This window comes from Bremia lactucae, linkage group LG3, assembly GCF_004359215.1.
Source record: "Bremia lactucae strain SF5 linkage group LG3, whole genome shotgun sequence".
Lineage (NCBI taxonomy): Eukaryota > Oomycota > Peronosporomycetes > Peronosporales > Peronosporaceae > Bremia > Bremia lactucae.
In genome coordinates this window covers 1,333,573-1,348,414 of record NC_090612.1, presented here as the reverse complement: position 1 = coordinate 1,348,414, position 14,842 = coordinate 1,333,573, and the positions used below count along the sequence as shown (strand labels likewise).

General features: G+C 45.4%; 3 protein-coding genes across 3 annotated transcripts; 2 read left to right on the top strand and 1 right to left on the bottom strand.

Annotated features, from left to right (window-relative positions):
- The first annotated feature begins 8,119 nt into the window (after window positions 1-8,119).
- CCR75_000733 (uncharacterized protein) lies at window positions 8,120-10,182 on the top strand. Its single transcript, XM_067958839.1, has 5 exons — window positions 8,120-8,346; window positions 8,427-8,600; window positions 8,662-9,628; window positions 9,700-9,755; window positions 9,863-10,182. Exons 1-5 carry the CDS (start codon window positions 8,185-8,187, stop codon window positions 10,112-10,114), a joined length of 1,611 nt encoding a protein of 536 aa, XP_067816722.1. The 5' UTR covers window positions 8,120-8,184; the 3' UTR covers window positions 10,115-10,182.
- Window positions 10,183-10,501: 319 nt separating this feature from the next.
- On the top strand, window positions 10,502-12,290 carry CCR75_000732 (uncharacterized protein; the record flags this gene model as incomplete). The annotated part of the gene is made up of 7 exons (XM_067958838.1): window positions 10,502-10,585; window positions 10,664-10,732; window positions 10,793-10,941; window positions 11,016-11,163; window positions 11,257-11,776; window positions 11,847-12,187; window positions 12,261-12,290. The coding sequence occupies 7 exons, from the start codon at window positions 10,502-10,504 to the stop codon at window positions 12,288-12,290; spliced, it is 1,341 nt and encodes a 446-aa protein (XP_067816723.1).
- A 436-nt stretch (window positions 12,291-12,726) lies between these two features.
- CCR75_000731 (uncharacterized protein) lies at window positions 12,727-13,758 on the bottom strand (the record flags this gene model as incomplete). The annotated part of the gene is made up of 3 exons (XM_067958837.1): window positions 12,727-13,038; window positions 13,099-13,187; window positions 13,248-13,758. The coding sequence occupies 3 exons, from the start codon at window positions 13,756-13,758 to the stop codon at window positions 12,727-12,729; spliced, it is 912 nt and encodes a 303-aa protein (XP_067816720.1).
- Between the last annotated feature and the right edge of the window lie 1,084 nt (window positions 13,759-14,842).

Here is a 14,842-nt window from a genome sequence, read left to right as displayed (position 1 = left end):
GTTACAAATGGGGCACACATCGGTTGGAGAACCATTGTTGTAGTACATTTACTTTATAGGTAAATACCCTTTTATCTAATTTTAAAAATAGTTAGTTACTTTAATCCCATTTATTATGGGTAACAAATGTGGTCGCCGCCAGATATGAATCTGGCGGCCAAATTTTTTTTTTTAATTAGCTAGGGTAAAGTTTTTAGATTTAAATAATTAAATAAATGCAGTTCTCCTTTTGATCTTAAAACGTTAAGTGCCTTCCTAAGGCTTTCGCATTGATCTGTAAATGATAGAAGTCTTTTTAAGATATATCCTCTTGGGCACTAGTTCCCACTTGGTTCTACGAACCCCTGAATCCCTTGAACTAGAATTCCTTAAACTTAAATAGCTTGTACGACTCCCTGAGTTGTTACACTCATTAGTTCAATAGAACTAAGTGACTCTCTGAGTCCGAAAGTCTTCCTCTGACTTTTAGAGCGAGGTAGCTCCGCTACACCTGGTAGCACTCGTAGTCAATCTACGCCTGGGTCCTTACAAGACTAAATTCTCACGAAAATGGAAGAGGTTCCAGAATTGTCAGAAGCGCAACGCGCCGCTTATGACAAGCTCAAAACCTTTTTCGGGCTTGAGCACGTGGAAGATATTATTTCATCAGGGACCTGAGGTCCTGCATGCAAGGCTTGAAGCCTTCATGCGGTACGAAGCCTCCCTGATCGGTCAGGTACAGGACCACTTGGCGGCATCTATGCCAACCCGGTACATCTCTGTACCTGACTCAGAGTCGAGGGCTCGCCCTCTAGCTGTAAATGTGAAGACATTTGAGGGAAATGAGGGAGAAAATCTCCTCTTTTAGATTAACCAGATGTAAATGTCCATTGATTCCGCCTTGTTCTTAACAGAACGGCAAAAGGTGGCTATGGCCATTTATAAACTTGGCGGTAGAGCCATGGAATGGGCACTATCGTGCAGCACGTCCATAAACGACGCTTTTCCCTCATGGGATTCGCTGAAACAGTAAATGACCAGAATGTTTGCACCGCCTGATCAGGCTTTTCGCATGCGAGCACGGCTCCTAGCGACTCGACAGGGTAAAAGAACCCTAGGGGATAATTTCAGCAGTTGCGAACTCTCATTTCATCTATGCATCAAGACCCGGTGCAAGAAGCAATTGTAGTTACCATCTTTATAGGGGTCTGAATGAAGGCGATGCCTGGACGGAATTATTCCGATCTCATCCTGCTACTTTCGAAGAGGCAGTTGTTATAGCGCTACGCGCTGAGTTCGACTTTAAGCCTGCTCGCGTTAGCACACCTGTTTACCGAACAAGCTCTTCGAGCACATGGGTTCCGTCTAATAGAGCGGAACCCATGGATTTAAGCCTCGTTTAGGAAAGAGAAGAGGCTTTTCAAGCTGTGGAACAGCATAAGACCATCGATAGATGTTATATGTGCGGAAGCACGAAACATTTACGTCCGGCCTGCCCTCTTCGAAATTCGCGTAAAGCTCGAAAGAGCTCCAACCCCGACCTGTACCAGAGATCTGGTACGGTGCGGGAAAACGTCGATACCCAGTAGGTGCGGGGCGCCCTACTGGGGAAGACCTAGGTTATGTTGAACCTCTAGGAGGTCAGAATAAACAGAACCTAGCCCCAATTAGCTCGATGCTTAATGGCACGGGGCGAGAGTACAAACCTGGCTTGCTCGTCGTTCAAGCGACTGTAAAGGGCTTTGATAAGCCGTGGGCAATTTTAATTGACTCAGGAGTGTCTTGCAATTATGCTGGACGCATTTCCCTTGAAGGAAGTCAACAATACGTTGAGGCGTATAAAGCGCCTGAAGGTGATACAATCAATCACCGTTCGCTTAGCGACTGGGACTCGTGTCACTGCTCCCAAAGTTCCATTGAGCTTAGGTATAAAGTTTCTGGACTTTGACAGTATGGAACGGTGTCTCGTCCTTGATTTGGATTCGAGATATGAATTCATCCTTGGTATGGCCTGGTTAGAACACCATGAGCCATGAATCGATTGGAGGTCTAAGACCTTAGGCGCCACGCGCAATGTTCCTAGCAATGTTTTGGAGAGTCATGAACCCACCTTTGCTAGGCAGCAAAAGCGCTATTGGCGCGGATCATTGAATGAGTCTGTCAGTGTTTTCGACAATGGCATGTCTAAGTTAATAAACTCTAATGTTAAAAACATTAATTCTGAGCCCGACTCAGCAGTAATAAGTATTACGACACGTACTCCGTCGAGTGACACTCGTTATAATGACGATTCAGTAAATGCTGAAAGCATTGTTGGCCTAAGGCCGAATCATCAAGGGTGCAATATCCCTGAGATATGTGGAGTGGCACGTCTAAGTCCACCGAGTGTGTTCGGCCGAGGTGGCACCATACTGAGTGTCAGTAGTGACACTGTTAACGGTTCGCCAGGACCTCAAGGGTGCAATATCCCGGAGATGCGTCGAGTGGCACGTCTAAGTCCACCGAGTATGGTCGGCCGAGGTGGCATCATTCTGAGTGTCAATAGTGACACTTTTGACGGTTCGCCAGGGCATTTTGAGTCAAACCTTCCTAATGCACGTGAAGCGACACGTAAACGTTCGCTATGTAAGGAAGTTGAGTTTCCTAACTTCTTCTCGGATGTCAAATTAGACACCATGTCTTGTATAGAACCAATACAGGCTTGAAAACCCGGGGACGTGAATGTCCGGCCTCTAAGAGGCGTATTGTCTCCACTCCAAGACAGGATGGACACGAAGCGTGTATACCCTCACAAAGTGATACGAGTGAGCAAGTACATACGCTTGTAAATGGCGTAACCGGTAACACTGAGGGGGAAGTTAGCCTTGCGGCAATCTCCTCGTTACATGCTCTTCTAGAGCTAGACGAAATGTCTATTGATGAGTGCGGTCGAGCCTTAAAAGCTGGTGACTTATCTGAAATCGTGGTCATTCGACCTATGGTTTAGTTACACTCATCGTCGCTTCTGGACGAAGCTGTCCCGGAGGACACAAAAGCTGCGCTTAGTGCGCAGAGTGGATGATCGATTATTAAAGATCCTACGGGTCCATTCTATTCCTTTTTTAAGGAATGCCATGATGTGATATATACCAATCCACCATCCGATTTACCCCCGATAGAGGTGTCCGTCATGAAATTGAGTTGGTTCCTGAAACCAATTACTGTGTCACACGACAGTGGCCTGTACCAAAGGAACAGTGCGGCGTCATTGACGATTTATTCCGTGCTGAGCACGTGGTTGGAATGGTACGAGAGAGCAAGTCTCCCCATTCGACACCGACATTTTGTGTCAAAAAGCCAATTGGTAAATGGCGCATTGTACATGCTTTTAATAAGCGTAATGCTGCCGCTATACCAGCACAACCCCTATTCCTTCGAAGGATATTCTCTAGAACAATTTGGCGGGATGTACGATGCACGGTGCATCAATCGTTATTACCAACTGCTCATGCGAGCTAGCGATATCCTGTTTACAGCGGTTATCACCCCAAGCGGATTGCTATAGGAGTGATTGAATACGCCACAAGGGCTTTCCAATCCTCCGACAACATTTAATCGTCTAATGACGTACTTTTTCGCCCTCATCGAGGTTATGCACAGACCTTTTTGATGACATATTTGTCCACAGTCGTGCGGAACAGGGTCAGACGGATGTGAAATATATATTTATATATAGACCATTTGCGAACAGCGCTCGAGTGTATGCGTACAAGTAAACGGTATGCCAATGCATCTAAATGCATTTTTGGCGCAGAAGCAATTTCTTTCTTAGGGTGCTTCATTGGGAAGCGAGGCCTAGAGCGGATCCGGCTAAGGTAAAAGCCATAGTTGATCGGCCGAATTCTAAGAAATAAAAGGATTTGCGTGAGTGGTTTATTCTCGCGAATTATTTACAAAAATATAGCAAAAATTACGCTAAAATGGCTAGGCCATTAATCTCCTTATAAGGATACGGATTGATGCTGGACTAGCACGGAGCATAAAAGTTTTCAAGCAGTTAAGGATTGTCTTATCCATGCTTCAATTCTGGCACTGCCAAATCCAAATTGGCCTTGCAGTGTCGTCTGTGACGCATCGAATTTTGCCATTGGCAGTGCTCTTTTCAAACCGATAATGATGTGAGCCTACGTGTCATTGCTTTCGAGTCTAGACAGTTTAAAGCTGCGGAAAAGAACTACCCAGTTCTGGACAAAGACTTACTTGCAATAAAGAATGCTCTTGTCAAATTCAGAGTTCGTCTGCTAGACTCTAAGTCGCTTGTGATATATACAGATCACGCGTTTTTACGCACTGCGACTAAGTCGCCTCGTCTCTCACAGATAATGGCTCGATGGCTTCCATTTTTCGCCGAATACAATTTTGAGGTGAAGTAAAAGCCTGGCAAGCAGAATGCTTTGGCTGATGCGTTATCACGCAGGCCGGATTATGAGCTATCTCATTTGACGACTATAATGTCGCCTATTACTGAATAAATCCGTTCGTCTTATGCCCAGGGTGAACAGTTTGTAGCTCTGCTACGAGCTCTCAAGAGCACTGAATCGGGCTTTGAAGTGTCGGCACGTTTGCGTGCACAATTACATCGATGTTCTATCGATAACGACCTGTTGCTTTATTGCACGGATGCTGCGGATACTCTGCGCATCCTTGTTCCTCAAGATGAGAATTTGAAGTATCGAATTCTCTATGAGACGCACGACAGTGTCCTTGGTGGTCATCTCGATAGAGAAAAGGCCTATGGCCTTGTAAGCCAGATTTATTGATGACCTAAGCTTTACAAATGATTCAGACAATACATTCGCACATGCAAAACTTTTCAACGGGTTAAATTCTCGGCTCACGCTGCTGCACCGCTGGCAAGTCTGCCCGTACCCACCGGGTCTTGGAAGTGTATTAGTATGGATTTTGTTTTAGGCATACAAAAAGATTTGGCCGGTAACACCGCATAGTGGTCTTTGTTGACCGATTGAGCAAAATGGCTCATTAGCGGCTGTGCCGGATACCATTGATGGTGAGTGTTCAGCAATGCTGTTTATGATCGCGTGTTTCGACAACACGATTTGCCTGTGGCAATTGTATCTGATCGAGGGGACTCCCGTTTCACGGGTAAATTCCGATAATCGATTTTCTTAGTGCTTGGCACCATATTGGACATGTAAACAGCAGACCATCCGCAAGCCGATGGTCAGGCTGAACGTGTCACTCTCTTAATTGAAGATGTTTACGCAGTGTGTGCTCGACACCAAAGAGCTGGAGTTCAATGCTCCGAGTGGTGGAATTTGCGTTAAATAGCGCTGTCCATGTCTCTACAGGATACACTCGTTCTGCCAACGGTCTCACCCAACCACGAGTTCCGTTATCGAAACCACAACGTAGCTCACGGCTTGGTGGGGGAGACTTAGCCGAATGGCTTGCTGATATCAGCCCTGTTACCATCCGGAAAAAAAGTAAGCGAGTTTCTCGATTTAGTGTCTTACGACATGTACGTGACACGATGGCTGATAGCCAAGACAACCAGAAAGAACAAACAGATGCCAAAGGCAGAAGCTGTATCAATTTTTATGCGGTCGGAGACCGAGTTTTATTAAACGCTAAAATTTACCTACTAACTTGGTTTCTGCGGTCTTCAAGACCAAATTGCGCGCGCGCTTTATTGGAAAATTTACAGTCGTGGCCAAGAAGGGCCTAGCTTACACGCTAAACCTTCCTAGCAAGCTGCGTACACACCCAGTGTTCTACGTCGGCTTGCTTAAGCCCTACTGGAACCCTTTCCACGTGAACTTGGAGGCGCTTGCGCCGAAAAAGACGGCCTTGCCGCAGATTGCTGCATCATCACTAGGATGTTCAGCTGACCCTTTATTTTTTTATGTTTTCTTATAAAAATAAGATTTTTTTAATTATTAAATTCAAAAATAATTAAGGTTGCTGACGTTCTAGCATTGAAAGACGGTTTTGGACCGCCTCAAAAGAGCCCTCAACCCGAGCAAGGCCCTCGCGAAGAAGTTGCACCTCGTGCTTTGGAGCATAAAATGCTTCCGCCGAGATTTCGGCCCCCTCCCGCGCTGCTTGATGCGCGAAGGGACCTTCAGTTTCACGTGGAGATACTTCTAAAGCGACCTTGTCGTAAGGGCCAATGTCAGTATCTGGTAAAGTGGCTTTGGTACCTCTTCTGAAAACTCTTGGGAGTTTGAGGTACCTCTTCGGCAAAATTGCCTGCACGCCGTTGAAGTTTTGAGCGCCAAGCTCAGGTTCAACTTGCGCCAAACGACGCTTCCCACCACGAGAAGTGGGAATAGGTGGATCTCAAGCCTCGGTGCGGCTTCGATCCAAGGTTGCACGGGCAACCGAGGCACTGAAATATCGGCTAGGCCTATCCTCGTTTTGTGGCATGGACGCTGAACGTACTGGCCTTTGGCCTTATGGTTGGCGAAATCAAAGTCAAGCTTTCGCTCAAAACGAAAATCAGCTACATCCGCAGACTCTCGTATACACCAAATGTTGCGGAGGCGGCGGGCCCGATGGACCAAGCTGTCAAACGAAGCGTCATTTTCGTTTTTAATTCGTTACTAAACAGAACGATCGGAATTTTCCTCATTGAGGTCACCGAAGCTCCACGGGCCTAATCACGCGAACGCGTCAGGTACTGACCTCGTCATACATTACCTTCGGCGTAGGTATCGCTCATAAAGAGCGTCGCGAGCAGCGATCTCCTCCGGCGTTTTCGCCTTTGGTCCGGAGGTCCAGATGGTCAAGCTGCGACCCGCGATTTCTTTAAGACGCTCTTCCGCACTAAATAGAGTGAATCAGTATTCACTGTAAGCTTTTGCTTTCGCTAGCTCTGCAGCTCAATGACGAGCTTGTTCCTCTATGACGATTGCCCGCTCTTGCTCTTCATCGAGCGGATTCGTGATGATATTGGACTCACGGTCCGGCGTCCGGTGCAATTTAACTGAAACGTCCGCGGCACCACGTTCTGGGAACGAATTTGGAGCCCGACGAAACTCGTCTACACGCCAAGGCGTATATGAGCGAGGCTCTTCCACCTCTTCCTCCGATGGAGTGTGAGACATATAGTTCACCTGCAACTTATCGTCGGGGGAGTAGCTAGGAGTCGGCGACTCACGCTTGTTGTCATTAGACAAATAAATGCAAAACACAACCAAACGGTTAGTTGCTAATATTCCAACCTCAAAGAGGAATGTTGTCACTAGGTGTCAACAGTCTGATGGGGGAGGCTGTAATGGGGCACACAATGGTTGGAAAACCGATGTTGTGGTACATTTACTTTATGGTTAAAATACCCTTTTATCCTATTCTAAAAAAGCTAATTACTTTAAATCCCATTTAATATGGGTAACAAATGTGGCAGCCGCCAGATTAATATCTGGCGGCCGTTATCTATTTAAATTAGCTAGGGTAAGGATTTAGATTTAAACACCTTAGCAGCATGTGCAGCCGAGCTACCTTGCTCCCTGAGTCAGAGGAAGACTTATTGACTCAACGAGTTTTTAAGATCAAAAGGGAACTGAACGTTATTTACTAGCTGCCGAATTGTTAATTAAGCTTCGCAATCTGTTTAGAAAAAATATATTATACGTATGTGTGATGTATGTATATGTGTGCGTATCTGAAGAATAACCGGGAGAGCGAAAGCGGATTGGCTATTTGTTGCGGAACTGCCTCGCTCCTTAAGTCAGAGGAAGACTTTCAGACTCAGAGAGTCTCTTCATTCTATATAACTAATGAGTTTAACAACTCAGGGAGTCGTACAAGCTATTAAAGTTTAATGGATCCTAGTTCAAGGGACTCGGGGGTTTTAGAACCAAGTGACAACTAGTGCCCAAGAGTATATACCTTAGAAAGGTTTCTATCTCTTACAGATCAATGCGCAAGCCTTGCGGGGAACTGCACTTTATTTAATTATTTAATCTAAGGCCTTACCCTAGCTAATCTAAAAATAGATTTCGGCCCTATTTCGGCCAGATTTATATCTGGCAAAACATTTGTTACCTATAATAAATGGGATTTAAAGTAATTAATTATTTTAGAGTAGGATAAAATGGCATATTACCCATAAGGTAAATGTACCACAACAACGGGTCCCCCATATTTCACTATTGTTTTTCAAGGCATCCTTTTCTCGCACTTTATAAGAATTCAGGATCTAAGATGGCGGAAAAAAGCAAGTTCACCATGCGCTGGCTCGTGCTGTTCTTATCCTGTGTGCTTATGATAGGAAACTATTATTGCTTTGACAACCCAGCGGCGCTTAAAAGCCAATTGCAACAACACTTTAGCAACATCCCCAAAGAACGTTACGAGTACTTCTTTGTACGCCATATTGCTTAGTAAATATTTTTCATGCATGGCTTATCATTTAATTGTGTCCATCAATTATGGTGTAAGCTCAGAGTTTACTGTATACGTTGTATTCGATACCCAACATATTTTTACCATTTTTTGGCGGTGTTCTCGTCGATCGCTTCGGGGCTCGTGCAATGTTGTTAGCTTTTTCAGCAGCAATTTTAATGGGCCAGCTAGTTTTTGCCACAGGCTGCTCCCTCTCCAATTTTGAAATGATGCTGGTGCGTCTTTAACTGCTTCTGGAAAAAAAGGGGTTCATTTTTTCATTCTGTGTGGTTGCAGTTCGGCCGAGTGGTATTCGGGATCGGTGGTGAAAGCTTAGGCGTAGCCCAGGGCACTTTGGTCGCGTCATGGTTTGAAAATAGTGAGCTTGCGCTCGCTTTGGGTATAAATCTTAGTGTTGCTCGACTAGGGAGCGTTATTAATAACGAATTGAGCCCCCTTGTCGCTCAAGCGTCCGGGGTGTCTATGGCGCTTTGGGTAGGCTTTGCCATGTGTGTGGTATCTTTTTTTTCCATGGTGCTATTGATACCAATAGATAAGCGAGCTGAGATGTTGACGAAGCGGAATAATCGGAAAGACGAAGCGATGACTGCCAAAAGCATTCACTTCAGTGACATTAAACACTTTCGGCCAGCCTTCTGGCTATTATCGCTATCCTGTTTGGTTGTCTATGGTTGCGTTATCCCATTTAATAATGTTGCAAGCAGTCTACTAATGGAAAGGGACTTTTTTAAAGAACCTCCTATGCCATGCCGACGATGTGGAAAAGGGCTTTACCTTGAGGAAATCGACTGCAAAGCGATTGTTTCTGGATGCCCTCGCGTTCCACCTTACGGATGGCCCCTCCCGCTTTTATCGGCAAATTGCACGATCAAAAAGCCGTTTGATCAGTGGAATTGCTCGACGTCGCCTCCGCTGATTCCAAAAGAAAAAATTAATTGCGATGATATAGCTTGGAAATTTGGACCACTGACTAAAGCGTACTGTGCTGCGGAAATCGATGCGGCCGAGAGAGCTGCCACACCAATGTCCGTCCCTTACATTATAAGTGCCACCATCTCTCCCTTTCTTGGCTTTGTGGCCGACCGAATCGGTCTTCGCGCTGTTTTGGCATTTGTGGCTCCTTTAGCCCTCACGATTGTTCATATTATGCTCGGACTGACTAATGTATCACTCTATGTGCCATTAATACTACAAGGTATCGGTTACAGCGTGTTCGCCGCAGCATTGTGGCCTTCCGTACCGTGTAAATTTTTTTGAAACCTCTCATCATTGTGAGGCTATCGCATATTAATTTGTCTTCATTTCAAAATGCAGACGTTGTCGAGTCAAGACACGTTGGAACTGCGTACGGGGCAATCACTGCAATCCAAGTGCGTGCTTTGTTTAATAAATGCCGTGACTATCGAGTTTATTTGTCTGATGCTGAAAGATTCATCCATTACATTCTAATCATCTGCTCTCTGGCTCGATTTTTTAGAACATTGGTTTAACAATATTTCCGCTTGCTGTTGCAGCGGAATTTTCTAAAAGCCATCGGTACATCCCAGGAGTGGAGCTGCTATTTGTAGTATTTGGCGTGCTGGGAATCCTCGTAGGTGTCGCCCTGAACGTAATAGACTACCAGAGTGGGTCTTTACTTAACCGCGCAGGTACTAATAAGAGACAAGTCCCACTTATGCGGCACGAAGAGGCGCTTGATAAGGAGACATTGCTAGCTGCAGAGCACTAGTTTTGATTGAGCCAAAGTCGTTAGAAAATAATATGCATCGAACATGACACATGTGAATCGTCCTTGAACCGACTTTCTCTTCCACTGCTTGTTGTCTACGAATTGCGTGCAATTTTAGTAAAACGGAGGGCTATGAATTCCTACCTTAAGCGAAATCCTACCCGTTAACAAATCGTTCTGACGACTCTCCCTCCCCCACTGACTCTTTACTTAAAACGACACGAACGCCCCGCCACAAACAAAGAACGGCGGAGAGGAGATAAGACCCTAAGTCGATCTGTTGCGTCTGCTTAATCTCGACTCACGCGTCTCCAGTCCATCATTCCCACTTCCATCTACAGATAGAGCGTGCCTTCCCCCTTACCCACGGGCGCTACTCATTTTACCATGGACGCATACGAACAGGTCCGCATCATCGGCAAAGGCTCGTTTGGCGTCGTCACGCAGATTGTGCGTAAGAGTGATCGCAAGGTGAGAATTAGAAGCAATATGGCGTCGATTGCACAGGCAACAGGAAAATGCGCTGACTCGATTACTATGTTTGAGCAGATGCTGGTGTGGAAGGAAGTCAATTATGGTGCAATGAGTGAAAAGGAAAAGCAACTTATTGTCAGCGAGGTGCGGGGCAAGGCTTAGAGCCGTATTTTCAGAAGGAGTTTGACTTGATGTTCGTTTCAGGTGAATATCTTAAGGGAATTGAGGCACCCCCATATCGTCCGGTATCTGGACCGTGTGATTGACAAACAGGCCACTAGAATTTACATCGTCATGGAGTATTGTGAGGGCGGTGATCTTGGCCAGTTCATTAAGAGGAAGAAACGGGAGGGGTACGCCATGATTTATTCATATCAACTTTCTGACATGAAAAGTTTCTAACAAATGTTTCCATTTAAATCTGCAGATCCTACATCGAAGAGGGTTTTATTTGGCACATTTTCACGCATATCTTCCTCGCATTGAAAGAGTGTCACCGCCATCGCGAAGGCAACGTCATTCGCCCTATTCTCCACCGTGATATCAAGCCTGGCAACATCTTTTTAGACTCAAACGTACGACTAGACCCTCTGCTGCTGCTTCTTATCTTGTTTTGATTGTGATGCAACGTTGCCAATATTAAATTTTTTTTGCCACATGTAATTCAGAACAACGCCAAGCTTGGTGATTTTGGTCTTGCAAAGGAATTAAGCAGTGAATCGCGCTTCGCCCAGACGAATGTTGGCACCCCTTACTATATGAGTCCGGAAATGGTGAACGAAATGACTTATGACGACCGCTCTGACATTTGGGCGCTGGGGTGTTTGTTATACGAAATGGCAACGCTTGGTCCTCCATTCGACGCGACGAATCAGCTTGCACTGGCCAAAAAAATTAATGCAGGCAAGTTTAATCGTATTCCGTCCCAGTACTCGGAAGGCCTTTTCCAGGTTATTCGATGGATGCTCCATAGACAACGCTCTAGACGACCAAGAATTGAGGATTTGGAACGTGTTCCGCAGCTTCAACAAAGGTTACGCGCGTACACTGCGGCGAATGTTCCGCAACCAGGTAGTGATCAGAACTTGCAGACATCTTACAACCAGAAGATGAAGGAGCTTTTGGGAATTGAGGAGGATTTACGCCGACAGGAGGCTGCTTTGATGGCTCGAGAGAAGAAGCTTAAGGGTGAGATCGCGCTGCACTTTTGTGCTGTGTTACCAATTTTAAAAAAATAACTGATATTGACACTTTATAGAGCTGGAGGTGGACTACATGCGTCGCGAGGGTGAGCTGAAGAAACGGGAGCAAATGGTGGAGATGATGACGCGCAAATTATCGTACAATGCCAATAAGGATGGATCTCCTACAACTTCGGATGACTCGATTTCCAGTGCAGACGTCAACATTAATCACGGGGGTACGCAAAGTCCTAAGGGACGTGGAAACAATAATAATGGTGGTAGCCCCTCTGATCGTGGTGGCCGTCAACCAGCTATCCCAGATTTTCAGTCGCAGTCTTCAGGTGATTTGGATGCGAAAGTTGCGGCAGAGGAAGTCCATCAAACAAGATCGTTGCGAGGATATCCTGCAAATTTGGTAAGCATTTTTTAGTTTAGCATTGGGCCAGATCTTGGGCGAATAATTGAGTCGACTGCTTTTAATTCTACAGATGAAGGGAATGTGGAGGAAAAACAATTAGCTGGTGTCGGAACCAGAACCGGCCTAACATGCAGCAACTAGTCTGTGAGATGAGGCACGAGCACAGAACAGGCAGCTTAGGGGATGTAGTTCGACAGTAAAGTATGATTTGCATGTGTCTTGGTTAAACGATCGACGATGGGTGCGCAAAGTTGGTCATTCTAGTCTTTCAACCACCGAACACAAACCGTGGGTTGCGATCAGTATTTGTACAAGATAATCAACCAAAAGACAAAAAAATCAAGGACGCGGAACCTAGCTGCAGAAAGTGAGTACATAGACAATGGCTGCACAAATAGAAAGTCAAACAATGTGGAAAGGTCTATTCAGAGCGAAAGCCGAGGGGTAACTTTTGATTCCGGAGACGGATAGGATAGGGCTAGTAATTTTGATAAATTCTTTTGTGATGCAATTACTTACAATAGTTCGCTTCAATATTAATTGTCGCCGCGGTCTTCGTCGCGAATACGAATAATAAGCAATGATTCAACACTTGTTCGGCAAATTGGACATATGGTGGAGCCTTTGCGCAATACATCAGCGCACTCGGAACAAAGGCACATATGTCGACAGGGTAGAACCGCAGTATTGCGCTGTCCACAATAGCAGATAATGCACTCGGCACCTTCAGCAATATTTTTATCCCTTTTTCCAGCCGACGTTTCTGCTTGGCATTCAATATTCGGAGCTGCAACCGCTGTTTCATAAATGCCGTAGATTTCTTGCAATTGATACGTCAGTCCACCTAACTAAGTCATAAGTGTCAGTGCGTAAAAATTCCAATGAATAATTAATTCATGCGTGGCTACCAGGACGTTCTGCTTGAGCACCTTAACATTCCACGCTTCGTTGCATCCCTTGACAAAGGTGCAAAATGTGGTTTGAGACTGTGAGCACTCTATTATCAGCACATCAAACCGTTAAATAATAGCACCGACGAATTCAAATATTCACTTACTGTCCGATAAAGTTTCAAGCACGATTTTTAATGGAAACTGAGCCGTGTTAGGCTTGTTCATAAGCTTATCCAATTTACAATGCGAAAATTCAAGCTGCGGCAAAATATTCTCATGCTTCTCTTTAATTCTCGTGGTAGTCGTTGAACTGTTCTCGATTTTTTTAAGACCAAACTGTTGACCTGATCCTGCAGACAATTGTTTTGTCAACAATATTCTCTTGTAAGAACTCATCAGCGCTAAGCTAGAGCTGTCAGTGACAGCATAAGTCCGCTCCAATGCCACCATATAAACACTGACTTGGCATGGCTTTACGGCGTCAAACTTGAATTCCAACGAATACTGATGGGGATGACTGGATGACTGCTGCAACCTAATACTTGTCTTTTTAATAGTAGGGAAATTTTTCACAGTGCGCGTCTGTTGCAGCTTTGGGACTTTAATCGGCATGCGACCTTGGTCGGACATGAAAGCCATGTCCGGTCGACTTTGTCTGAGATAAAGGGCCTCCATATATGCCTTTGTGTTGCGTCCGTGCTGTACTTCCAGTGTAGTGTCGCCCAAAGAGCCGCGAATTACATAGTTAACACTTTTCGTGTTTATAAAAACAGCACTTTATATTTAGGCAGCCGTTAAAATGCCCTCAGTATTTTCGTTAAAATGCCCTCAGTTGTATTTGATTGGCCCTACGTTGCGTCAAAAACACCACGTGACCACTTTCGTGAAATGACCATTTAGACGTGAAATTCAGCTCTCTTAGAATCAACCATCATAATTCAGCTGTTAACACCATGAACATACTCGCACCTCATCTACAATTGCCCTACTGTAACGGGATAAAGTTACCCTAAAGTTACACAGTCCCCATTAAGTACATTTGGTACTTAAGGGGATGGTCAATTACTAATTAATAGTAATTAGACCCAACACTCGGGTGTGGTGCACATTTGTGACCAACCCTTGTGGATGTGATGCACATGGGTGCATTCACATTAGGAGGGATGACGCCCAGCGTCATCCATGATGACGGCTAGCGTCATCAGTTACGCGAGGTATCTATAAAGATACGCTCGCAATACATATTAAATGATATCTATAGAGATATCATTTTAATTGGTAAAAATAGGTATTTGTATTTAATTCTATTAAATATAAATCAGTCTGAAATTTACTACCTACTTGGTAAGTGCGCACGAGGAGACGGATTACCGCTCCCGTGACGTCACTTCACCAGAGTTCTTAGTGTGTTGGGTGAGGTCGCTTGCGCGCCCACCACAACTACCTCACTGCACGCAAGAGAAGCAGGTGCAAACCGCTTCCTCGCTGTGCTAGGGTGTGTGCTAAGTAGAGCGTGGCCGCATTACGACGTGCCCGCCTACACTTGGTAGCACTTGAAATCCTTCCCACGACCCGCATCTCTGCGTGTGTACGTGAGGATGAGCCTCAACATTGATTGGGCTCATTTTCCCCACCTCTCCGAACATCATCGGGAGGTGGCAGGGCTAATGGCGCAGGGACTTGGTGAACAAGCCCTGGCCAGGCTCCTGGGTAGTCCTCCTGAGCAACATGTTGCTCAGTTGGAGCAGTTTGAGGCATT